This window comes from Aspergillus vadensis (genome assembly GCF_003184925.1).
Source record: "Aspergillus vadensis CBS 113365 unplaced genomic scaffold BO88scaffold_2, whole genome shotgun sequence".
Lineage (NCBI taxonomy): Eukaryota > Fungi > Ascomycota > Eurotiomycetes > Eurotiales > Aspergillaceae > Aspergillus > Aspergillus vadensis.
The window spans coordinates 1,649,542-1,674,419 of NW_020292040.1; the positions used below are offsets into that span (position 1 = coordinate 1,649,542).

Consider the following 24,878-nt stretch of genomic DNA (forward strand, 5'->3'; position numbering starts at 1 on the left):
ATTGTTTGTCGCCGATCTTCCATCTCCAATCAATTTAACCCTCAATATCACCACCACACCTCACCAATCGACCTCTTCCCTTCTCACACACGAAAAAATGACCTCTCTCAATCCAGACCAAATCAAAACCCTCGAACAATCCCGCCAACGACTCATCCAACTCACCCATTCCCTTGCCTCCCTCATAACCAGTCTCAATCAAAGCGATCCTCTCCCCTCATGGTATACACTCCACCCCGATGCTGCCTCTATACAACCCGGCTAGATCAAGTCCACTAATACAATGCTATGAACAGGACATCCCTGCAATCCCAAGCAACCATCATTTCCAACAACCTCCTCACCATCTCCGACCATCTCTCCGATAATCGCGACCTCCTATCCAACATCGTCGCCTACCCCGACGCATCCTACCCATCGCGCGTCCCCGCAAACAATGTCGCTCTGGAGCAAGTTCTGCGCACGAAACTAGACCCCCGCGTTGAGGACTGGGTAGCGCGTGGCCGTCGCGCCGGGGCGCCGACTACTTCTTCTGATACTGGGGCTGGAGCTCTGGGACAATACCAGACCAACAGTGGACAGGGGTTGCTGAGTGATGATGCGATTGCTGAATTGTGGGATTGGGCGCCTGTCGCGGCGAATGAGGAGGCCAGGAAGAGGAATTGGGGTGGGAACTATACGTTGGAGGAGCGGGAGATGGGGATTGAGAAGGTGGTTACGGGGTTGAGCAGAGTGTTGGAGGATGACGATGAGGATGAGAGTGATAGTGAAGAGGGTGAGGGCGAGGCGGATGAGATGGAGGTCGTTGGGGTGAGGAGGAGGTCTGGGGCTGGAACTGGGTTGGAGTTTGATATTGCTGCTGCGAATACTGGGTCTGGGGCTAATGCTGGTGCGGGGGCTAAGGTGGTTGCGCCGGTGGTGCCATTGGATGAGATTTTGAGGTTTATGACTACGGGGGCTGTGCCGGGACAGCGGTGATGTCTAATACGTTGCAATGCTCGTAGCAGGGGAAAAATGATTAAAGATTTCTATAAGAGAATTGGTGCAAGGTAACCAAAAAGGTGACTAGCCCCGGCGTCGAGTAGTGGGCGTCTTGCCTGAAGGCTTGGGCGACACACCCGAGCTGGTAGCGGTGACTGGCGCCTTCACAGGAGTAGGTGCTGCAACGGGCTTCTCCTTCTTCTGGGACTTAGCCGGGCTGTTCCAATAGTACAGCATCTGGCCGGCCAGGATGAGGTTGAGAGTGAACCCGGCGATGAAGCCGTACAGAATCAGCTTGTCGTCGACCTCCTGGAGGGTGGTGAAGATGCGAGAGAGGGAACCGGCGAGGTAGTTGAAGACCTGACCATGCGTTAGTAAACGATTAGCGACAAGTGATAAGGTGCACCTACCGCAAAAGCACTCAGCTGGCCAGTGCCACCTTCACGCCAGATGGTATAGATTTGAGGCGCCTTGCTCGCCACACCCAGAGCTCCAGCTCCGGCCTGCAACATCGACATTGTCTGCGCATCCACCAAAGTCTGATCAAAGAGCAGTGCATACACGCTGGCTGCCACGACGGCAATGAACGCCGCCGCAGCGGCAGACCGGCCCGCAAATGTCAACACCAGCACACCCACTACCACATCTTGTACCGCAATCAAAGCCGTCTCGCCAAAGGTGCTGAAGGGGAACTGGTTGCGCACGCTGTACGAAAGCGTAATCAGAAGACTGGCGGTCTCGAGGGCGTACGAAACGAAAGAAACACCGGCAGATGAGCGGGAGCTGATGAGCTTGAGGATCTGGGGCACCTTGACGATGCCGCTAGCTCCGACGATGGCAATACCGAGAGCCTTCGAAATTGCAAGGGAGGTGCAGGCGGGATCCTTGCTCACGTCAAGATCGACCACGAGGCTGTTGTGGCAGGAGGAGCCGATCAGCGAAATGATCGCATCGTGAACCGGTTCGGGGAGGGCCGAAACGACGGGGCGGAGGAGAGGTTGGAGGGGATCGACGATGGTTTTCTGGATCGCGTCCATGTTGACTGGAGATAGGGACCGTGGGATTGAAGCAAGAGGTCCGGCGAGGTCAGCGGGGAGGTGGTTGAGTAGATAAGAAGCGGACGACGCAAGGACAACAAAAAAAGACCAACAAAGAACCAACGCATCTCCGGAATTGCGTGGTTGGTCGCTCCCGCCCACCGCAGTTTTTCTTCGTCTTGCGGCTTGAGCTTCAACTTCCGCTGCTTGGATACGGATTCTTGGTCGACCAGAACCACAGCAGGACTCCGCCATGAGTCTCCTTCGCTCCTCGTTGCGGAGGATAGGGTCGCCAGGCGATCCTAGCAGGATATGCTCTCAATGTCTTCTACATCGAAATCGGACACCTCGAACCTTCCCCGCCGCTCTCCGCACCTTCACCTCGTCCTTTCGATCCCACTCGGGCATTGCAGACGGCCATTCGGCCCAGTCGGCTCTGAATAAGACTTATTTTTCGGGCAATCGCGCAGAAGACGGCACTCCGAGCAAGAATGACATTGTCTCTTCGCTTTCCGGTAGCAATGTTTCCAGCGCGACATCCTCCACTCTCCCATCAGACCACCGCGTCAATGCCTCTACGTCTGCCCCCGAATCCACACAACCAGAGCTCCCTCATCGCCGGAGGAAGCGTTTAAAGGAAGAAGCGAATGCCCAAACCGCCGATCCTGAACATGTCATTCCCCCCGATGCCTCCGCACAGCTATCAGCATTCTCTTCCTCTCAGCCCACCTCTTCCCTCCGCCGTAAGATGGCGGCTTTCCTCGCCCTCTGCAAGCCTCGTCTCTCCGTCCTCATCGTGCTGAGCACAACCTCCGCCTATGGCCTGTATCCGATCTCGTCTCTCCTCACGCTTGACCCGTCCATGACCCCGTTACCGACCCTCTCCACCTCAACCCTAACCTTCCTCTACCTGACGGCGGGCACCTTCCTCTCTAGCTGCAGCGCCAACACCATCAACATGTTTCTGGAGCCGAAGTACGATGCTCTCATGTCGCGCACCCGCAACCGGCCTCTCGTTCGCGGCCTCCTTTCTCGCCGTGCTGCCGCACTCTTCGCTCTCGCGACAGCCCTCACCGGTGTAGGCATGCTCTACTTCGGCACCAACCCCACCGTCGCGGCCCTCTCAGCGAGCAACATCATCCTATACGGCTTCATATACACACCGCTCAAGCGTATTCACGTCATCAACACATGGGTCGGCGCCATTGTAGGCGGTATTCCTCCATTGATGGGCTGGGTCGCTGCTGCCGGCCAAACCGCTACCACGGGCCACGATACCTGGCGCGACATGCTCTTCAGCCAAGACAGCATTGGTGGTTGGCTGCTGGGCGGTATCCTGTTTGCCTGGCAATTCCCCCACTTCAACGCCTTGTCTCATACCATCCGCGAGGAGTACAAGCGGGCCGGCTACAAGATGCTCTGCTGGAAGAACCCCGCCATGAATGCCCGCGTTGCGCTGCGCTATTCCGTCCTCATGTTCCCTATCTCCATTGGCCTCTGGTGGGTTGGAGTCGTCGGCCACGGATTCTTGGTTAGCAGTTCGGTCGCCAATGCGTGGTTGGTGAAGGAGGCGTACCATTTCTGGAAGCACCAGGGTGCCAACGGAACGGCAAGAGGTCTCTTCTGGGCCAGTATCTGGCAGCTTCCGGTTCTGCTGGTGGGTGGTCTCGTCACCAAGAAGGGCCTTTGGGATGGTGTATGGCGTCAGATTTTCGGACAGCCGGATGAGCTAGAGGATGAGTATGTGTATGTTGACGAGGAAGAGGAAGGTACTGGTGCTGCTATGGCTGCCTCGCGCTCCAAGTCAGTGGCGACTCGTGCGGTATGACCGCCTTTCTGTTTCGACCGAAATCAAATGAATGAGAAAGAAAAAAAAATATAGAAAATGAGGGAGTCTATGGCGAACTCCCTATCACTCACCATTGATTTTTATATATTTCATGGATGTATTAGATTCCCGTTTGGTCGGCGTTTTGTATAACAGCAACAACTACTTTGAATTATTATTTTTTCCCGAACTCCATATGTTTATGCTCGGCTTTTCTCCTCATCATTTTACATCACCCCTGTCTTCATCTGAAAGACACATTTGCTGTTGTATGTCAGCCCGGGGGATCACCAATTGAGACCTCTGGATTCTAGAAACATAACAGATACAGAGTGAAGAACCGTTAATCTATCTATCATACAAGAGTAATCCATAAAATACATATATACACCCGATACATTACCACAACATCACTTCAACTTGATATTATACAACCTCGCCACCTCCTCACTAATCTTACCAGGCGCCTTCACCATCGCATCCTCACCCTTCTTTCCGATCTTCGGGAATGCAATGACATCCCTAACCGACTCCTTGCCCAACATGACAGTGATGAGCCGATCGAACCCGAGCGCGAACCCGGCATGCGGGGGACATCCAGCCCACAAGGCATTAAGAAGATGCTGAAACTCGTCGATGCGCTCCTTCGGCATCTTGAGGATTTCCTTGAAGATGTAGTTCTGGGTCAAGGCGCAATGGATACGGCGACTGCCGCCGCCGAGTTCGACGCCATTGACGACGAGGTCGTAGTGGTCTGCGAGGGCTTTAGTGGGGTCCTTGCTAAGTAGGTCGACGTCCGAGGAGGTCTTCGGGGCCGTAAAGGGGTGGTGGGTGGCGGAGAGGCCGGCAGTACCGCCTTGCCCGGGTTCGGAGGCATCCGTGGGGCTGAAAAGAGGGAAGTCAACTATCCAGAGGAATTCGAAGCCAGGGGGCGCTTCTCTGAGATCCTCGGCGATGGAGGCGGCGGCCATGGCGCGACGGATGCTGCCAAGTTGGGTTGCGCCGCCTGCAAAGGGGGCCTGTGGGCGAGCTTGAAGAATGAGCAGATCGCCATGACTGAGATCAAGCATCTCTTGGACCTTCTCGGCTGCTTCGAATCCGAGAGGTCCCAGGCCCTTTAGGGGTTGTCCTTCGTCGTAGATGAAGATTCCTGGTGCACCATCGGGGTTCTTGTTGAAAGGCTCGCCCTCGGTCGAGTCGAAGAAACGTGAAACAAATTCGCGAGTTGCTGACGGGAGCTGCTCGACGGTATCCATCTTGAATGCTTCAACGATAGGATCGGTCAGAGGAGTGATCTTCGACACAAGGTCGGCAGGCAGGAGGTGCTCGACACGATGGATTTCCATTCCGTGTCGGGTATCCGGCTTGTCCGAACCATACCGAGTCATTGCCTCCTGGTAGGTCATGCGACGGAAGGGGCCTGAAGGGACTGGTTCAGGCATCATGTTCCCCCACAGGCCCCGGATAAGTTCCTCAACAACGGCCATGACATCGTGTCCAGCAGCGAATGCCATTTCCAGATCCAGCTAGGGTTTACAGTCAGCAGGTGACTTGTGTGGAGTCATTGGGACCATACCTGAGTAAACTCCGGCTGTCTATCGGCGCGGAGGTCTTCGTCACGGAAGCAGCGCGCGAACTGGAAGTATCTCGGGATTCCACTAGCCATGAGAATCTGCTTGTATTGCTGCGGACTCTGAGGAAGAGCGTAGGCCTTGCCCTTCTTCCTGGTCGGCACGATGAACTCACGAGCACCCTCCGGGGTCGACTTGAACAGCAAAGGTGTCTCTATCTCAACAAAGGCTGGCTTCAGCTGTTCCAGCGTCTCCCGGCAGACATTGCGCGCTTGCGCACGGAACCGGAGAGCATCGCGCAGCTCTTTATCGCTTCTCAGTTGAAGGTGGCGATGCTTAGGGGGGTGAACGATGTTCTTTCCGAAGAGCACAATCTCACGGGGAAATTCGTTTAATGGTTGAATAGATTCAAGCGCAATCTCCAAGTAATCGTTGCGCTCCTCTTCGGCAGTCTTTGTAACCCTCCGCTTAACTGTCCCTTGAACAACCACTGGACTACCCCGACTAATCTTCTTCAGCTGAGGCAGGGTGTTGCTTTGTGAGTTTGAGAGAAGCTGTATGGTACGACCCATTGTGTGATCGTAGAAGCGGGCAAACGAGAGCTCTTTCCCCATGTCATCGCGCTTGTCCAGGTAGCCATGGAGGAGTACGGATTGACCTTCGTGATCATGAGAGTACAGAGTGTCGATGTCCAAGGGCGTTTGGGGGAATTCCACTTTGAAGAAGGGATGTTAGCATTTCCCGATTGCAACTTGCTTGTATGAGCTGGAAATGCTGGAGGGTGTGCATTGGTCGGCAGGGTAACGAACTCGACTGCTTAAACTTATCTAGAAACTCCGACGAGGTTACATTGGAGCGGTGCTTTTCACTGAATTCATGGAATGATCGTACGGGGGTGCTGTGAGCTTGCAATGCTGAAAGGCGACCAAGTTGCCTGCCGCGGAAGTAGTTGGAGATCTCCACGTAGGTCGCGCGGAGGTGAGGGGGGCATCGGACCGCCCTGGCGAGATACATCTTGCTGCGCAAACCAGCCCGAAAATCAAAAAGGACGCAGAAGAGGACAGTCACAAATCTTCCAATTGTCCCGGGGCGGGGATACAATGGCACGATGCCTTCAAATGGCCGAGTAACTAATCGGGCAATTGGGAAATTGCCAGGCACCGCCGGGCGGAGATCCTGGGCAAAATATGGTACGCCGCCTTCTATGACAGGTCTAGCGCCCTCCACACTGCCAATTAAAAGCGAAATTTCCGGCGCCGTCATTTCTTCTCTCTTCATCCTTCCAAGTTTTGTAAAAGTGAGTGCTACCTTTGACTTTTGGCTCCCATTTTCCCTTTTACTAACGTCATACTGCAGATGATGAAAGCCTAGTGTGTTCTATATGAACCCATCTCTCTTCCTGGAGCCCTTCTGGCTCTCCTTTCGGGGCTAAAGGGCTGATGGGTTCTGGTTGAGAGTGGGATGAAATAGGCGTTCGGCACACCAACCTTGTTACTTAACGGACGCGATTAAGGCATCTCTGATTCACACATTACTTGGTGGTGTTATACCTGGAGGAGCGGCGGTGCTTTACGACCCTTACTGGTGCTGATGGCGCCTATGATTGGGCTCTACTGTATCGTCCCAGGCCATGTTTTTTTAGTTAGGAAACAACCAATTCAGAAAGACTTCATAACAATATATGCGTGATAGTAGCTGGTTATCTGCAAGCTAGCTTATATGTCTATGTTGCTGTAGTTAACGCCTCATGCCCGGTCATACGAATGGCAGAACGATATGCGAAGAATATTCACCCCCCAAATGAAGCACGTGTGTTCCATGTGATGCCAGTTCCTGGAATTCCCCATCTTCTTTGAACTCTCCACGTAGCAATGGACTGTTTCCATGCACTTCGACGCGTACGCTTTCCCCTGCCTCATACTCCACCCCCATCGCCCATATGCCGATCTCGAGCTTCACAATGTCTCCAGGAGTGATGTACTCGTCGCGGTCATGTGGGTGAAAGGGGAAGTTCTCATGAATTGACTTGGTCGGATCAATGGCTCGGCGTGAGGCACGCAAGATGCCCAAGGACCCAACATGGAACATGAGATTGTTCTTCTCCCGAGGAGAGATGCTGTCAACACTATCTGGGCTGACGCCAAATTTTGCTATTGATGACCACGGAATGTTGAGATTGAGCAGAGCCTTTCCTTGCGCGTCAAGCTTTCTGATCAGAACATACACGTCGAGGTCATGGAAGTCTGGACACGACATGTACACCACTGCTTTGGGAATACCCGCTAACCTCGTTCGGCTGGTGAAAGTGTGGGTGAAGCTCGCACAGTCTTGGTATTTCTCTGAGTTGTATGACACCGATGAAGCCGTGCTGGGAGCGTCGTAGCTGAGATGGCCTTCTGGGTGAAAGTACATCTTGCGATACTCGGTGCGTGGAATCGGGTAGTCCTCCTCTGCGATGTTGTATAGCGGATCTTGATTGAATCGCAACATGGTAGTCCGTACCCTAGGTGTTTTTTCCCATCCATTGTCGGTGCCATTCAGATAGCGATCGAAAAAGGACGCGAGCTCAGAAGCAGATTCCTTGCAATTCCAGATATCGTACCATTCTTGCCATGGACAAAGTCGCAGCCATTTATCGGACGACTGAGTCTCAAGCCATCCGCGCAGTGATCCCATCGTGTGCACGAAGCTGGTGTGCGACGCAGTGATATAGGCGGGTATGCTGATTTGGCTGAGGTCCGGTCGTTTATCTTTCCAGTATGCGCTGTTCGCATATGGATATCGGCGATACATCTCGTGAAAGTCTTCCACACCCCCGTGACCCTGGATGTTATGATCGATGATGAAATCAAACAAGCCAGCATCGAAGACGCCACCTCGTACAAATTGCTCTCGATAGAGGTCACCACATGCCTCCCAAGGAGCAATAGCCTTTAATGATGGCGGCTGCAACGCAGCGATGAACCACTGAACGATGGCCAAATGTGAGTTTCCTGCCAGTCCAACGTTTCCATTGCACCAGGGCATCTTAGCCACAGCCTCAATCACGTCGTAGCCATCCTCGGCTTCCTGAGTGCCCATGATGCCCACTGTGCCGTCTGAATCGCCAGACCCACGGGCATCTACGTTGATGATGGCGAAGCCGCGAGGCACAAACTCTGCTGGATCCGGGCCTTCGAATTTCTCCAGACCGCTGAGTACGCCTTGAGGGATCCCTAGGCCCCAGGGGAGAAACTTCAACATGCTAATTCCATTGAATTTCTTCCCAAAGGGGCTCCATGCTAAGATGGCGGGCACAGGCTTGGTGGTGTCTGTAGGACGATAGATGTCGCAATATAATGTGCTTCCATCGCGAACCTGGATACCCACGTCGTGGGACGCATGGATGTCGCATGGCAAGGGACGTGAGCCTTCTTTGTTCCAGCCTTTAGGTAGGACTTCTTCATGAAACCCAAATGGCTGATAATTGTTTCTGCCCACAGTGGGCTTGTCAATTGGACGAGTCGCAACAGGTACCGGAGAAGGCATATTGAAAAGTATTGATCGCAGTGTAGACGACAATGGCAGAGTTTCCGAGCTCCTTATGAACAGTACCACGCGCCCACCAATACGTGTCTCTCACTGAGTACTAAGCGTGGAGTTACAAATCAATGTCAGCGTTTGCTTTTCTCTCTGATAGTCGGCTTGTGGACATGGCGCATTGTCGGGTCGCCTGTTGAGGCTATACCCCAGCACGGCCGAGCTCGGGCGAGTTTGTATGCTCGTTTCGAACCTGCTGACCATTCGGCAATTCCTGGGTTCGGCTACAGTGACTCGGTCATGGGAGTGGCGTTTTGTATCTCGGATGAGGATGGGCTCGGCCGTGTGTAAGGGATCAGTTCGGGTCAATTAACCTGGCTAGAGACCCAGTTGGAGGATAAAAGCGCGCAAAAGTTCCTCTGGCCGCCGAAGCCCTCGACGTCACCCGAAACTAATAATTCTCAAAGTACCGTTTCTTTCTTCCTTCCGAGGATTCTATACTTCATATCTCAAAGTCAACAAATTGCGAGTTAAAGAGCTCTAAACATGGCACCCTCTCGTGTCGACTCTCCGGAGCCCATTCCATCCCCTGCCCCGGGAAAGCTTCAGTCCATCCAGACACAGCAGCCTCATTATGGTGACTTCCGTGATGACTTCTTTCGTGACGGTTACGCTGTCATCAAAGGCGTCATGAGCAAAGAACGCGCTAGCGAATACCAGAGCGAAGCCCTGACCTGGCTTGAGTCATTCGGCCTTGGCTTTGACCGCAACGACAAGTCCACCTGGAAGAAGGAAAATCTCCCACAGAGCTGGAAGGGTGGCATGTACCTGCACTTCTCGGCTGCACACGAGAAGTATGTCTGGGATGTCCGATGGTAAGTCGCCTCTCTCTCCTTCCTCTTTATAGGGAACAATCTGGCTAAAGAATGACTCCAGTGAGCCTGGCGTGATTGCTCCCTTCGCTAAACTTTGGGGAACAGACGAGCTTGTCGTCTCCTTCGACACGGTGAACATTACTCTTCCTCAATCCATCGTAGGCACCTACGACTCCCAGCCCTGGCCACACTGCGACCAAGCGCCTGAGCGCAAAGGTCTGGTCTGTGTCCAGGGCATCGTCAACCTCTCCAACGCGGGCCCCGACGACGGTGGACTCATCGTAATGAAGGGTTCTGCAGCGCTCTTTGACCAATTCTTCGAAGAGAACCCCGTCACTGGTCCCACCCCCTGGCGCACCGCTAAACATAAGGATTTCCACCCCTTCTCTGACAAGGATTTGGACTGGTACCGCGAGCGTGGATGTGAATTGATCAAGGTCTGCGCTGAACCAGGCGATTTGATTCTCTGGGACTCGAGACAGATGCACTGGGCTCAGTTCGGGACCTCGGATCTGGTGCGGACTATTGTCTATGCTACGTATACGCCAGCGGCATGGATGAGCGAGGAGGATCGGGAGAAGAAGAAGGACTTATTTGAAAAATATGAGACAACTACACACTGGCCGCATACGAACTTGTATACACATGGGAAGGCGATGGTGATGGTGGATGGGGAGGAAGTAGTGGATCCGTTGGAGAGGGACGAACCACTTACCAAGCCGGTGAGAAGTGACAGATTGTTGCAGTTGGCAGGTGTGAAGCCATACTAGTAGCTTGTAGTATTAGTTATCTTACAATTTCATTCCTTTTGTTATGACTGCACTATGATGATATCGTAAGCCATCTGATGCGAGACAAGTGTCTACTATGCAGAACACTGCATATACACCCAGCTGTAGCACCACACAAATCTCTCCACGGCATTGAACAACCCATATCCAACCCGTCAATTGGACCGAACACCTACCTGGGAGCTATCAGTGTGATCAGTATTCGCAATTCGGTTACGGCAACATCGTCCATTGCCGCCGTGCGGCACGCGCACCTCCGCCCGGGTGAGCTCGGGCGAGATTCTCCCATCTCGCTGGTTCCCTCACTTCTTCACCATCATCTTCCATCAAAACATACTTTCGGCTCCACGTTTTCACGCCAACTCCACGCTCGGACACGATGTGGCTAATGAGCTAGACTCCATTACGCAGACAAGTTCTACCCCACGGGGTAGTGGATAGCGTCAGGATGGTCAGCATATGAAGGCCGGGAGGAAGCAGTGCTTAGTCCATTTCTCCCTGGTCTTCTATTGATAAATTGTAGTAGGACACAGCTCCTACACGTACAAGGCAAATGTCTGCACATAGCAATATGGATGACAAGGACATCGACGCAACGCACCATGAACTTGCTATGGATAAATCCCTAAAGCGTCATGGCAAAGGCAGTAACCCAACCGGCACAGTGAAACTAGTCGAGGATGGGGAAATAGTGTTGATTCCGACACCGTCTCCAGATCCAAGAGGTTTGATTTCCTTCATAATTTGTTCGAAAGTATCACATAACTGACGAAGAGTGGAACAGACCCCTTGAACTACCCTCAATGGCAAAAATGGGTAATCACGTTCGTGCTGGGATTGTGTACGCCTCCGTTCCTCATCTCTCCCACAAACCAAGACACCATCTAACACAATCATATCAGTCTCCGTCCTGGGCGTCCTGCTGACCTCCGGAATGGGGCCCTTCGTCACCTTAATGCAATCCTACTACGACTACAACCCCCACACCGACGATCTCATGACCTACCCAACCCTCTTCATGGGGATTGGTAATGTCATCGCTATGCCACTCGCCATGGCAATCGGCAGACGCCCAGTATTCCTAGCCTCTGCATTGGTCCTAACCGTGGGATCAATCTGGTGCGCTGCGAGCACGAGTCTTTCATCGCATATAGCTGGCAGAGATGTGTTGTCACTGGCAGCAGGCCAGTCAGAGGCTTTATGTCCGCTTATTATCCAGGTACATCCCCATTTCTAATTCTTTATACCCTACACTCCACAAACTGGAAATCATAACCAAATTATCCAGGAAATCCACTTCGTCCACGAACGCAGCAGCCGCCTCGCCTGGTTCAGCGCGATCCAATCCATCGGCACAGCCGCCCTTACCATCGCGACATCCTACCTAGTAAGCAGCCTCGGCTGGAGATGGTGGTACGGGGTATTCTCCATCGCCAGCGGCCTGGTCTTTATCAGCGCATTCACCCTCGTCCCTGAATCCCGCTACGACCGACCCACCGATGCCTTCGAAGGAGAAGTGCACGTCCACCACGACGGCGAAGAACAAGTCATCGTTCACGCAACCACCAAGAACCGCGTTCCACTAGACTTCACCAACTACAAAGCACGCACCTGGAAACATACTCTAGCCATCATGCACCCACCCGCAAACTGGAAAGAAGCCCTAACATGCTACAAGCAAATGGGCCAATGCATCCTCTTCCCCAACATCCTCTGGGTTGTCCTCATGAACAGCGTCTCCCTCGGAATCTACGTTATCGGAGTGACAGAGTACGCCTCTGTCCTCGGCGCCCCTCCATACAACTACCCAACCACAAGCCTAGGCCTAGTTCAGGGTGGACAAATCGTGGTCGCAATGATAATGGTTCCCGTGCTCGGCTACGGCGGCGATCAGCTATACAAATTGGTCGCAAGGCGTCGAGAGAACGGCACCGTTGAGTCTGAGATTCGACTCATCCCTATGCTGCTGCCTATTATCGTCTTGCTTATCTCGTGCGTCATCTTTGGCCGTGCTGCATCTCATCCGACGGAATGGTCGCCGTGGGCAATCACCACTACCTTCAGCGGGATCTATTTTGCCTATATTGGAATTATTCTCAATGGGTATACTTATTCTCTGGACAGTTATGCGGAGCGGGCAGCGCCGATCCTCGTTCTTATTTGCGCCATCCGTGGATTTATCTCGTTTGGGATTTCGTTTGGGGTTACGAAGTTTATCACCGAGCAGGGATTTCAGGGTGCTTTTGATATTTGTGCGATTATTGCGGGTGTTGTGGCTGCGCTGGGGATTCCGGTTTTTGTCTTTGGGTGGTGGATTAGGAGGGTTACGATGAAATATGCGGTTGATGGGAGGACTGCGGAGTTTTGATTGGAATGTGTTTTGTTTTTCTTTTAGGATTTGATGGTACTTCTAAAGCGATGTAGGTCTGTGATGTGACGTTTAAGAGAGGATTCAGTACATGGAATATTCACTCATATAAATCGGTCACTGCAAAGGATATCTCACACATAGAAATTTCTCTCGCTTAGAGGGAGACCTCATTTGGAAACGCCATCAGAGAACCAGGGTCCAACCAAGGGAGTGACATGTCAATGAGCTCAGACGAAAAGAGATCATCTGAGAGTGGAAACTCGTCCCCTGCTTCACCGGCCATTGTCGCAAATCGACTCAGTGTGTTCGGTAGTATATCTCCATACGTAGCGGGACTAGGATCCGCGCTGTGCAGCTGCTCATCATTGTCTAATGCCGGCTTGCTCGCCTCTCCGGTCGACGACGGGTCCGTAAAAAGAAACCTCAACGTGACCTCTGTATCGGGAAATGAAGCCCATAGTTTGGGAGAAGCGACAAGCTTCATCAGCCGGACAAATACCCTTTGGTCGATAACTTGTCTCGGACGTAATACGTCAGATAGCTCAACAAGGCGGCGCAGGACAACTAAGGCGTCGTGTCGGGTATCTGTGCATGTTCGCTCCAGGAGGTAGATGCCGAATAGGATCAATGCCTTTTCTTCAGCCACTTCAGCAGATGATCGGTGCTGGCGAAAACATATTAGATCCAGAGCCAGAAATATAGCAGCCGTGACAGTGGAGCATGTCGTTGCCCAGAACTTATGGAAATGGGGACATGGATCATGGTATCGCCGCGACAATATGGCTTTCGCGCATGAAATGCCGCTCTGCAGCACATCATCTTCTGTACTAGAGGGGCTGCTGATTAATTGCGGGATCAAAGCAACGCACAGGTTTATGTGCCAGCAGTCTAAGCAATTGAAGATGAGATAGCGTTGGACATAGATCCATTCAAACCCATGTTCAATCTGAAGCATGGGTTCATCGGTTCCAGGGTAAGCGAGGTGATGTGGAAAAGAAGCAGCTACAGCGTCAAGCTCCTCAAAGGAGGCTTGAACAGTTGCTGTCGTCCATTCTTTAATGGATCTGGCGTGGTTCTGCATGGTGGCGGCGAGCTGGGCCATTGCTTTATGGTACTCATACGGAGATGGAACTTTCTCACCGCCAGATAAAGTGGGAGAGGTTTCCTTGTGATCTTCTGTTTCTAGCACGGTTGTGAAGGAGTCTGGGTGTATGGAAATTGGACGTGACCATACAGTCATCCTAAGCTTGGCTCAGTAAAATCCAGCACAAAATGAGCAGACGACGTACCAGTCACAGATCACCAAGGTCCACCAAAGCCTGCGGTAAACGTTTTCATCTTTCCGAATGAGCCCTGTGTCTTTTACAGGAGAGGTATTTTGTCTCTCGTGACGTCCTCCGAGACGATCAATTCCAATCAAGCGGGCTATATTAACCGCAAGACCGTGTAGAGTATATTCGCGACATGACTCGCCAAGATTCTTATGCACGATGTTCAGAATCACCAGTGTCTGTACAGTGGAAATACTGGGCTTGCTCAAGTAGTTGGCATAGCTGAGCTCCTTCAGAGCGGCTTCGCACCAGGTACGGCATAGTTCCGTGGGTACTCTGCTTAGGAGCGATGGCCTGTAAGAAGGGAGCGATTCTTGGAGAAAGCGGACCTTGCAAATATTGTCCTCTCCCATAAAATACACTCCTATCTATCAGAAAATGAGCCTTGGGCTTCCTTTAGCCTGACGGGGACTTACGGCCAACACACTAAGATACACTGCAATCCAGGCATGGTTCCTTGGGCTGTCTAACCTGCTGTGGCTTAGGTGGTCCCAGAACGAAGAGTGGTCTACCATGAATCCGGAAGTATCTAGAGCACAATGAACCCATCCGAAATGATCTAGAGAGAATCGCACAATGGTTTCGCTCCAATGCCGATCTGGTAATACGAGTAATAAGTGGTCATCTCTTGGATGAATTGCGCTCCGGGATACTTGCGACGCTTCCACCAAAAGTCCAAACGGGAGACTCTGGAAATCGTTCAGGATCTTGTCCGAAGATTGGGAATTCTCTGCAGCAGGGGACAGCCGGAAGATATCCGCCTCAAGTTTCAGTGTTTCAGGCCGAGCGAGTACAGATTCTAGCTGCCTGATGCGTGTTTTGAGACTGATGTTCTCTCGCACAAGGTTCGATTCTGCGTCTGAATCATGGATTCGTGTCTCCTCGTCTACTGCACTATGTTTTGCATAATATCAGTTTACTGGACGATGCATCAAATGGGCCTGAGACAGAGAAGAATGCGGTGGGCTCACACGGTGACCTTGCCATGGACCCTGACAATCTCGCGCTTGCAGGCAACAGTATCACCGCGGCGGATGCACTCTTCGCATGGTATTTTCTTGGAGCATTTGATCTTTCTCCGAGCACATTGGATGCATGTTCGGGGGACTCGCTGGGTCTGTCGCATAGGTTGCGGCATGGCTAGACACATGTGACAACTACACAGTTGACTTTGGAAAGTAAGCAGCCAGGTGCCACAATTCTTTATGCCATAAGAGAGGATGTAGCGACCACAGAAGGTTATATCCTGGCCGGGTGAGCTCGCCCGAACTCGGCCGAGGTGATTCCCATGCGCTTTGGTTCTTCGGCATTTCGGTTCCCCGCATTTTGGACCTGCAGCTAATACTTTCCGGGGCAAGCTTCCTGGGAACACTCTGCTGCATAGTGGCTTGACGGGATCTACACGATTTTGGGAGAATAAGCATGTCATGTAACAATTCATGATGACGTCCTCAGGCCTTCTTAGTAGCCCTGGTGCTGTACAATTTGTTGGGTCCGGTAGCTTTTTAGTGATGGGTGATATAGCAGTAGCTGTCAAAATATATATCGGAATGCCAGTGCATTATGATATATTGCTCGTGATAACTTGCGCTGGAGCAGTATATGACAGCGTATTTGAAGTAATTGCCCTGGTTGGCAAAGGCAAAGCTGGAAGCTGAGTCGCATGAAAGGCCAGAAAGGTAAGAGATTAGGAGGTGGTTGCTTATATTAGATAGTCGACAACCAAATAACTAATTGCAGGAGCGTATTGCTTAACTCCGCTTAGCTCCGGGTATTTCGGGCGAGGTTCTGCCAATCTAGGCGGTGTATATGGCGGTAGGGGGCAATGAGCTCCGCGTCAACAATTCTCCGTCGCGGCGCAACTGATCGGCTTCTTATCGGAGGTAATTTTCCAGTTGAGCGATCTGCCATTCTCGCGCCATACCATAGCCAGTCAGTCACAAGCAGCCATTGGTTGACTTGTCTGCTATCTGGTATCATGAGGCCATACACAGGGGCTCTGCCGCGCGCGGTACGCCTTCATGTACCGAAGACTTTACCACAGAAAACATTATGCGGCGCTCGCAACTATGCGCGGACCGCAGAAGCGCTGCGGATGAACCAGTCGCCCTCCAGCAGTATTCGCCCTATGCTTAGATGCCCAGCCTTCCAAATTGCATCGGATCAAAGACGTTGGATCTCGCGGAAGTATGTGCAGAAACAGCTGGAGGCCAAAAAGGAATGGAGTGACTTTGCGGACGAGATTGAAGCAGGAAAGAGGAAGAGCTTTGCACAACACCTTGAGGAGCGGGGACTCCTGCACGATGTTGTTGGGTAGGTAATTTCGAATTAGTACAAATCTATAAACTGAACATGATGGTGGTTGGCTAACTGGACCCTTTCCATAAATGCAGAGAACGAGAAACGTTAGACCGTCTCTTCACGCAAAGGCGAGTTGGCATGTACGCTGGCGTGGATCCTACCGCCCCGTCTTTACACGTTGGTCATATGCTGCCGTTTATGATTCTGGCTTGGGGCTACGTCTGGGGCTTGCCAGTCACATTTTTGGTCAGTCAAATACGCATGGATGGGTAATAACTGAGCATGGCTAATATCTCGCAGCTTGGTGGTGCTACCGCTCGCTTCGGTGATCCAACAGGACGACTGAAAAGCCGGGATCAAGTTCATTCATCCGTTCGCAAAGCCAACATGGCGAGCATGCATATGCAGCTCAAGAAGCTGGGCCACAGCATTGATGTGTATGGCCGAAGACATGGCTACATCAACAAGTACTGGCGGCGTGCCCTTGTCAACAACAACACCTGGTGGAATTCGATGCCTGTCATAGAATTGCTTCGAGACCTAGGCGTCCACACCCGCCTCGGACCTATGATGGGCCGGGATACGTAAGCTCACTCTTACCCCAATTTTCGCCAGGGTGACGCTCACACGAACATAGGGTCAAAAACCGACTGTCCAAGGGAGATGGAATGTCCTTTGCCGAGTTTACTTACCCCCTAATGCAGGCATGGGACTGGTGGGTACTCTTTAAGAAGGGTGTTCAGGTTCAGGTTGGCGGCTCGGACCAATACGGGAATATTCTCTTTGGCATGGACGCTGTGAAGTCGATCGGCAAGAACCAGACCGAACCAGAGGAACGACTCGACTTTAAAAATGAACTCGATAGGCCTATCGGTATCACCACTCCCTTGCTCACAGCTCCGTCTGGCGAGAAGTTTGGCAAGTCTGCTGGGAACGCGGTCTGGCTCGACAAAGACATGACTTCTACTTTCGAGTTATACCAGGTATGAAGCAGCACCTCAACGACTAGTATGGCCCAACTGATGGATGGCAGTTCTTCGTTCGCACACCGGATGACGTTGTCGAGCGCTACCTGAAAATGTTCACCTTTCTGCCGCTGCCCGAAATCGCTAAGATCATGGAGGAACAAAACAAAGACCCATCTAAGCGGGTGGCCCAGCATGCTCTTGCTTCAGAGTTTGTCGAGCTGATCCATGGCAAGACGGAGGCTGATGCGGTCGCTCTCCAACATCGCCAGCTTTTCCGTCCACGGTTATCTACAGCAGAACCAAGCCCCCTACCCCGGAAACCCGCGACCGGTGGTAGCCCCCAGTCACCAACGGCCGGCTTTGTTACTCCAGAATCTGGAAACCCATATGCCCCCCAGACCAACTTTGCAAACATGCCTCAAGTCAACATCACCCTTCCCCGGTCTCTAGTGTACAATCAGACACTCAACAAAGTCCTCTGGTCCGCAGGGCTGGTTGCTTCCAAGAGTGAAGGCCACCGTGCAATTGAGAACCGGGGTGCTTACGTCGGTAGTCGTCCGGGAGATAGCGGGCAAATGAGTGACGACCTTGCGTTCACCCCCATCAAGGTATGGCCCGCGGCGAAAACAGAGGAGTTTGTCATTGGAGACAAACTCTTCTTGAAGATGGGCAAGTGGAAGTTTAAGATCGTGACCATCGTCAGCGATGAAGAATTCAAGGCGGCTGGATACACTGCGCCCGGGTGGGAGACGGAAGCGCCGGAAACTGGCAACAGCAATTAATGGGCTTCTGGCTGAGCTTGAAAGGCTCGGACTTGATCATACACTCCTCATTGTATTTTTAGACATGTATATATACCATGTATGCCAATTGTACCTGATGATCGACATTCTTATCTCAGCGGGGTGTAGCCGAGAAGGAACAGTATTTTGACTAGCTTCGCGGTAGCTCTCTTGTATACAGCGTGATTAGCTGCCAGGCAGTGTCTGTGTTCAGTGATCATGCAGGCCCTTTTGCCTGATTTCCATTTCTATTTTCAAGAAGGTTTTGAACGCCCTTCTCATGCTACACACGTCCAGTTGATGTATCAAATTTTAACTTCTGGTTTACCCCATACTCCGATCTCCACCGGGTTTTCATTGGGCGAGAGGCACCCGGGCTGTCAGGCTCGAAGCAGAAGGCGGCGGCAGAAATCTACTTAACGCGTCGACGCGTGACGCCCGTTTCTCGCTGCGCTCCCCAGCACTGTCCAGCCCAGGTTCACCCTGTCCGATGTCCATCCCCTCCGTCCGTTATTTCTAAAACTCATTGACCCATTCAATGGGCCCATTTCTTTATTATAAAGCATGATATAAACTACATCAACCTTACCCCTGATATATAACAATATACCCCATAATGGCTAGAGGAACCCCCGCCGCCTCCTCTCCCACGACTGCGACGCCGCCCACCGGAGCCTTGAAACGTTCCACGTCCAGCACCCAGAACATGAAAAACCAAAAGTCAATTCTTGGGTTCTTTCAAAAGTCGTCTCCATCCACACCGTCCACTGCTCGTAATGCGGAGCCTGCTTCTTCTCCGGCGGAGAGGGTCTCGGAGCAGCGACGCGGAGGTGCGAAGGGCGCGGCGGAACGGAAGAAGAGCGTTCCCAAGTTCAAGCAGGAATTGGAGCCGGTGCCTAGTAGTGACCTAGTGATTCCGGAGGAGGATGAGCAGAATGATAATGCACAGGTGCGATTTGCAGACAGCGGTGTGTTATCGGTATTGACGACTAACACATGTTGCTGCAGGAGAGTCCGAATGGCAAAGCCGAGATGAAGACGGCATCTCCATCACGGCGGGTATGGATCCAAACCCTGGCATTTATTGAATCCAAATGTGCTGACACCTTATTCTTCCAGGCCAAAAAGCAGGTCAATTACGTCGAATCCGACTCCGAAGGCGAAGATGACGACGAGAAGATATTCCGCCCAAGTCGCAACAGCAGGAACAAGCGAAGGAAGATGTCTCCTGAAAGTGATGATGAATTCAATGATGGCGGAGATGTGGGCTACTCCGACGATGGTCAGTTTCCGTTCCCACATCTTTGCATGCTATTCTGACTGGTTTTAGAAATGGACGACTTCATTGTTGCAGACGATTCAGACGAAGAAGCGAAACCATCCAAGAAGCGCAAGAGACCGTCGACCCAACCAAAGACCAAGTCCTCCTCTTTACCACCTGTATCACCTGATGAGGATTTGGATCTTGACATACCAGACGCATCTGCCGGTACCGCTCTCAAGTGGACATACGACCCAGAAAGCTCCGAGCCACGCCAGCCTCGCACAGCACCGGTTACTCCAAAGAAATCATCGGGAACCACGAAGCAGAAAGCACATGTGACGGAGCCTGAACAACGGTATGCCTGGCTTGCAAATATCCGAGACATTGACGGGAATCCTATCGGCCACCCTGAGTATGACCCTCGCACTTTATATATCCCCCCATTGGCTTGGACCAAGTTCTCTCCATTCGAGAAGCAATACTGGGAGATCAAGCAGAAATTCTGGGATACTGTTGTCTTCTTCAAGAAGGGCAAGTTCTACGAGCTTTATGAGAATGATGCTACCATTGGACATCAATTGTTCGATCTGAAGCTTACTGACCGCGTGAACATGCGCATGGTTGGTGTTCCTGAGATGAGTTTGGATCACTGGGCCAACCAATTCGTGGCCAAGGGATTCAAGATCGCTCGTGTTGACCAAATTGAGTCAGCCTTGGGCAAGGAGATGCGCGAACGTGATGGTAAGAAGGGAGGAGGTAAAGAAGACAAAGTCATTAGAAGAGAATTGTCGTCAGTTCTCACGGCTGGTACCCTTGTGGAAGGCTCCATGCTGCAGGATGACATGTCTACGTACTGTGTTGCTATCAAAGAGGCTCTCATCGATGACAAGCCTGCCTTTGGTATCGCTTTTGTCGACACAGCAACCGGCCAATTTTTCCTGTCCGAATTCGTGGACGATGTCGACATGACAAAGTTTGAAACTTTTGTCGCGCAAACCCGACCACAGGAGCTTCTTTTGGAAAAGTCTGCAGTGTCCCAGAAGGCTTTGCGCATCTTGAAGAATAACACTGGCCCGACTACGCTCTGGAATTATTTGAAGCCGGTGAAAGAGTTCTGGGAGGCTGACATTACGGTGAAGGAGCTCGATGCGAGCGAGTATTTCGTCTCGCAGGACGATGATAACTTGCAAGCTTGGCCTGAGGCACTCAGAGAAGCTCGCGACAAAGAATTGGTCATGTCCGCATTCGGTGCTTTGGTGCAGTACCTCCGCCTCCTGAAGATCGACCGTGACTTGATCACCATTGGTAACTTCACTGCGTACGATCCGATCAAGAAGGCCACCAGCCTGGTGCTGGATGGTCAAACTCTGATCAACATGGAGATATTCTCCAACTCTTTCGATGGCGGCTCTGAGGGCACCTTGTTCCAGCTTTTGAACCGCTGTATCACACCATTTGGTAAGCGGATGTTCAAGCAGTGGGTATGCCATCCGCTTGTGGATGCAAATAAGATCAATGCTCGTTTGGATGCCGTGGATGCCCTCAATGCTGATCCCACTGTCCGGGACCAATTTTCGTCCCAGCTGACCAAGATGCCCGATTTGGAGCGGCTCATCTCTCGTGTCCATGCTGCGAGTTGCAAAGCCCAGGACTTCTTGCGTGTCTTGGAAGGCTTTGAGCAGATTGAGTACACCATGAGTTTGCTCAAGGAGAGTGGCTCAGCAGGAGAAGGTGTCATTGGGCAGTTGATCAGCGGAATGCCTGACCTTAATGACCTGCTCGAGTACTGGAAGACTGCTTTTGATCGTTCCAAGGCGAGGGAGAACGGCATCTTGGTACCGAAGCCCGGTGTTGAGGAAGACTTTGACAGCTCCCAGGAGAACATTGAGCAAATCCACCGCGACCTCGAGAGCCTCCTGAAGCGTGTACGCAAAGAGCTAGGATCTTCCGCTATTATCTACAAGGACAATGGCAAAGAGATCTACCAATTAGAGGTGCCGATCAAAGTCAAGAACATCCCAAAGAACTGGGACCAAATGTCTGCTACGAAACAAGTCAAGCGCTACTACTTCCCGGAGTTGCGCAAGCTCATACGTCAGTTGCAGGAAGCCCAAGAAACCCACAGTCAGATCGTCAAGGAAGTCGCTGGCCGATTCTATGCCCGATTTGACGAAAGCTACACCACCTGGCTTGCTGCCGTCCGCATTGTAGCCCAGCTTGACTGTCTCATCAGTTTAGCCAAGGCCTCATCCTCTCTCGGCCAGCCCAGCTGCCGGCCCGTCTTCGTGGACGACGAGCGAAGCGTTCTCGAGTTCGAGGAGTTGCGCCATCCGTGCCTGATCTCCTCAGTGGGTGACTTCATCCCTAACGACGTCCAGCTCGGAGGCACACATGCGAACATTGACCTCCTCACCGGAGCCAACGCAGCCGGAAAGTCCACCGTCCTCCGAATGGTGAGCCAGCCCTTTCTCTTCCATCTTGAGAAGACCTAGACTAACCCTGGAATCTCTAGACCTGCGTTGCCGTAATCATGGCCCAAATCGGTTGCTACCTCCCCTGCCAATCCGCACGTCTCACTCCAGTGGACCGAATCATGTCCCGTCTAGGCGCAAACGACAACATCTTCGCAGCTCAATCGACGTTCTTCGTCGAGCTCTCCGAGACCAAGAAGATTCTGTCTGAAGCCACACCCCGTTCGCTCGTCATCCTCGACGAACTGGGTCGCGGTACCAGCTCCTACGACGGTGTGGCAGTCGCCCAAGCCGTCCTGCACCACGTCGCCACGCATATCGGCGCCCTCGGCTTCTTCGCAACCCACTACCACTCCCTAGCTGCTGAATTTGAGGGACACCCTGAAATCGCACCGAAGCGTATGCGCATCCACGTTGACGATGAGGAACGCCGCGTCACGTTTTTGTATAAGCTTGAGGATGGCGTTGCAGAGGGTAGTTTCGGTATGCACTGTGCGGCGATGTGTGGCATTCCGGATAAGGTTATTGAGCGGGCCGAGGTGGCTGCTAAGCAGTGGGAGCATACGAGTCGGTTGAAGGAGAGTTTGGAGAGGAGGAAGGGAGGTGGATTGGTGGGGATGGGATGGTGGAGTGATGTTGCTTGGGCGTTGAGGGACACGATGGCTGAGAGTGAGGAGGGTGCTCAGGAGGTGAGTGATCGCAGTTTGGAGGTACTGAGGAAGGCGATTGAGGCTTTGTAAGGGGGTTCGGGGCTTCTTTCGGGTTATTGAAGGACCTACATGCTTACATAGATGTTGTCTTCTGTTTTTGTTATTCTTATGAGTAAGGACCGGGTGTTAGGATTAGGGATATGTTTCGAAAAGTGAGGATATAATTGGGATTTAGTTGTTAATCTGAGGTATTGAGATCGGATACGTGTCACAAAACCAATATCCAAAGGCTGCGTATGTAGATAGTACTCTTTTGACAGTTATTTCTAGATACTGCCGGCTTTCGCCTATCACTAATTAGTACCAGTGAATTGGGAAAGTTGAAGGTGGAAATTAATATCGATATAATCCTTCCAAGGAACCATGACTGCTCGTGATGATGAATACCCATGTTCCTTCCCTTTGAAGAGAGATACCCATCCAACCCAAGACCGGAAATACACTAGGAAAAAGAACGATACCCAAGGTTATTCAATTATTCCATTGTCCTACATCTGGATGCCTTTGAAAGTGGAAAACCCATGCGGGAGATGAGTCCAGCTGGAGGGAAAACGAACCCAACAACTGTCTGCCTCGATTCTGAAGTAACCCTGAAGATAGATAGAAAGGAAAGAAGACAAATGTCTTTTATTTCGAAGCCGCCTCACATCTAAGCACAACTGCTGGTCATTGCTAACACCCCTCTGTTGGAACTGCAGATCATAGTCAGCCTTCACAGCCCATATATCATGCACACCTATGTTACTACCTTCATCAGTATATTTTTGAAGGTATAGTATGTCTTGCCATCCTCCTCAAGAGCCGCTTCCCTTCTGGAATATGGTCCCAGAGTCTTTCAGACAACAGATTTTTGCTGACTGATTGACAGCGATGTATTGGTTTATCGGAGTGTGCTCAATCGTGTTCCCCTGATGATACCTTAACACCGAAAAAATTGACAATCGTGTCTCTTTGTTTATCAAAGGAAACCACAACAGAAGGACAGAAGCAGAGAGCAGGCGGAGTTGAGCCAAAATCGAGACACAGATACTCGATCGACAGTTGAAATGGGGTAATAGCCTTCAAAAAGAAAACATATCGAAGGTACCGGCATTAGAACAAGTACTCATTCACGCCGAGGCCTCTTCAAAAGAGGGGAATCCAGAGCGTTTATTTCAGCACGCCACAATGCAGCGCGAAGCTTAGGATCTTTCTCAACTGCTCCATTGCGAAGGGTTTCGAGGCGCAACTTGAAAACTTCCAAAAAGAATTCCAGGTCCTCAACAGCATCAGCGACAGATTCGTCGCTCTGCCATTGGGCCAGAGTCACCGGCCAGCGTAGAACTTTGCCATCTGGCATTCCAGTCTTCCGGATTTTGGCTAGAGCCTTTTCGAGAGGGGCGGGGATAGATGTCAGGTCGATAACCGAACCGTGACGGCGCTGGACTTCATCTAGAGGAGCCGTATTCGAATCGGTTCCTCCTCCGGTCTCTCCCTCTTGCGCTTCTATAGCAGTGTAGGGTTCGATATGGAGCTGTTCTTCAAATTCATTCGTTGTGTTTCCTCGAAGGGCCATGATCCGGTCTCTTATCTCCCGCTCCATCAGGCCAACAGTGACACTGCTGGATGTTTCAATGGTATCAGATGATTCATGTCCATCTATATGAGCCTCTTGAACAGGGCGTCCGTTCGTGTTGTTTGGCATCGCTTTGGTCTGATGGCGATTATGTAGGAAAATGTGCGATTTCAACAGACGATGGCGGTTGCAGGACTTCAAATTGTTGGTCCGCGGATGTTCTTTTCAAGATTTGATTGGATGATTCCACGTCAAAGGCTTGTGATGAGCTGAATGTATGATAAGTAAGGTGCTTCTATGATAACAGGGGCTTGCTCTTGTCACTTATCTGGGATGCCAACCGGTCTAACAGTCAAGATCTGCTGTGCAGAAAGGGTGACGATGAAGAGGAAGAAAGCAAACTACATGACTGATACTTATAGCTGACCCCCCGGTGCTAGGAGCCCTTCACACGTACAAATGAACGACTAATCGATCTATCACCAGGGCGATATTCACATTTACTGTCAAGGAAAGGCTTTGA

The 24,878-nt window shown here is 51.8% G+C and overlaps 10 protein-coding genes across 10 annotated transcripts; 5 read left to right on the forward strand and 5 right to left on the reverse strand.

Moving 5' to 3' along the window:
* The first annotated feature begins 16 nt into the window (after positions 1-16).
* Positions 17-1,010, forward strand: med8 (RNA polymerase II mediator complex subunit MED8). Its single transcript, XM_025712294.1, has 2 exons — positions 17-222; positions 297-1,010. The coding sequence occupies exons 1-2, from the start codon at positions 98-100 to the stop codon at positions 976-978; spliced, it is 807 nt and encodes a 268-aa protein (XP_025567526.1). The 5' UTR covers positions 17-97; the 3' UTR covers positions 979-1,010.
* BO88DRAFT_440893 (putative monosaccharide-P-dolichol utilization protein) lies at positions 1,005-2,031 on the reverse strand. Its single transcript, XM_025709833.1, has 2 exons — positions 1,392-2,031; positions 1,005-1,341 (listed from the first exon to the last, which is right to left on the reverse strand). The coding sequence occupies exons 1-2, from the start codon at positions 2,016-2,018 to the stop codon at positions 1,066-1,068; spliced, it is 903 nt and encodes a 300-aa protein (XP_025567527.1). The 5' UTR covers positions 2,019-2,031; the 3' UTR covers positions 1,005-1,065.
* Positions 2,032-2,271: 240 nt separating this feature from the next.
* cox10 (protoheme IX farnesyltransferase) lies at positions 2,272-4,152 on the forward strand (the record flags this gene model as incomplete). Its single annotated transcript, XM_025703764.1, has 1 exon — positions 2,272-4,152. One exon carries the CDS (start codon positions 2,272-2,274, stop codon positions 3,844-3,846), a length of 1,575 nt encoding a protein of 524 aa, XP_025567528.1. The 3' UTR covers positions 3,847-4,152.
* BO88DRAFT_401332 (aspartate--tRNA ligase MSD1) lies at positions 4,083-6,523 on the reverse strand (the record flags this gene model as incomplete). Its single annotated transcript, XM_025705816.1, has 3 exons — positions 6,227-6,523; positions 5,423-6,132; positions 4,083-5,372 (listed from the first exon to the last, which is right to left on the reverse strand). Coding segments are annotated over exons 1-3 (2,026 nt in total), but the record flags the coding sequence as incomplete, so codon positions are not given.
* Positions 6,524-7,172: 649 nt separating this feature from the next.
* BO88DRAFT_380439 (CocE/NonD family hydrolase) lies at positions 7,173-8,945 on the reverse strand (the record flags this gene model as incomplete). Its single annotated transcript, XM_025704525.1, has 1 exon — positions 7,173-8,945. One exon carries the CDS (start codon positions 8,943-8,945, stop codon positions 7,173-7,175), a length of 1,773 nt encoding a protein of 590 aa, XP_025567530.1.
* A 537-nt stretch (positions 8,946-9,482) lies between these two features.
* BO88DRAFT_422039 (MFS transporter) lies at positions 9,483-12,970 on the forward strand (the record flags this gene model as incomplete). The annotated part of the gene is made up of 6 exons (XM_025708558.1): positions 9,483-9,811; positions 9,873-10,533; positions 11,377-11,443; positions 11,505-11,721; positions 11,787-11,790; positions 11,891-12,970. The coding sequence occupies 6 exons, from the start codon at positions 9,483-9,485 to the stop codon at positions 12,968-12,970; spliced, it is 2,358 nt and encodes a 785-aa protein (XP_025567531.1).
* Positions 12,971-13,014: 44 nt separating this feature from the next.
* On the reverse strand, positions 13,015-15,481 carry BO88DRAFT_440898 (uncharacterized protein). The gene is made up of 4 exons (XM_025709834.1): positions 15,276-15,481; positions 14,721-15,198; positions 14,263-14,672; positions 13,015-14,214 (listed from the first exon to the last, which is right to left on the reverse strand). The coding sequence occupies exons 1-4, from the start codon at positions 15,452-15,454 to the stop codon at positions 13,128-13,130; spliced, it is 2,154 nt and encodes a 717-aa protein (XP_025567532.1). The 5' UTR covers positions 15,455-15,481; the 3' UTR covers positions 13,015-13,127.
* Positions 15,482-16,190: 709 nt separating this feature from the next.
* Positions 16,191-18,355, forward strand: BO88DRAFT_432116 (tyrosine--tRNA ligase MSY1; the record flags this gene model as incomplete). The annotated part of the gene is made up of 5 exons (XM_025709338.1): positions 16,191-16,617; positions 16,698-16,851; positions 16,906-17,189; positions 17,243-17,588; positions 17,615-18,355. Exons 1-5 carry the CDS (start codon positions 16,283-16,285, stop codon positions 18,353-18,355), a joined length of 1,860 nt encoding a protein of 619 aa, XP_025567533.1. The 5' UTR covers positions 16,191-16,282.
* Positions 18,356-18,827: 472 nt separating this feature from the next.
* BO88DRAFT_401338 (mismatch repair ATPase MSH6) lies at positions 18,828-23,088 on the forward strand. Its single transcript, XM_025705817.1, has 5 exons — positions 18,828-19,304; positions 19,364-19,414; positions 19,475-19,637; positions 19,686-22,072; positions 22,132-23,088. The coding sequence occupies exons 1-5, from the start codon at positions 18,972-18,974 to the stop codon at positions 22,828-22,830; spliced, it is 3,633 nt and encodes a 1,210-aa protein (XP_025567534.1). The 5' UTR covers positions 18,828-18,971; the 3' UTR covers positions 22,831-23,088.
* An 817-nt stretch (positions 23,089-23,905) lies between these two features.
* BO88DRAFT_449606 (uncharacterized protein) lies at positions 23,906-24,484 on the reverse strand (the record flags this gene model as incomplete). Its single annotated transcript, XM_025710504.1, has 1 exon — positions 23,906-24,484. One exon carries the CDS (start codon positions 24,482-24,484, stop codon positions 23,906-23,908), a length of 579 nt encoding a protein of 192 aa, XP_025567535.1.
* Between the last annotated feature and the right edge of the window lie 394 nt (positions 24,485-24,878).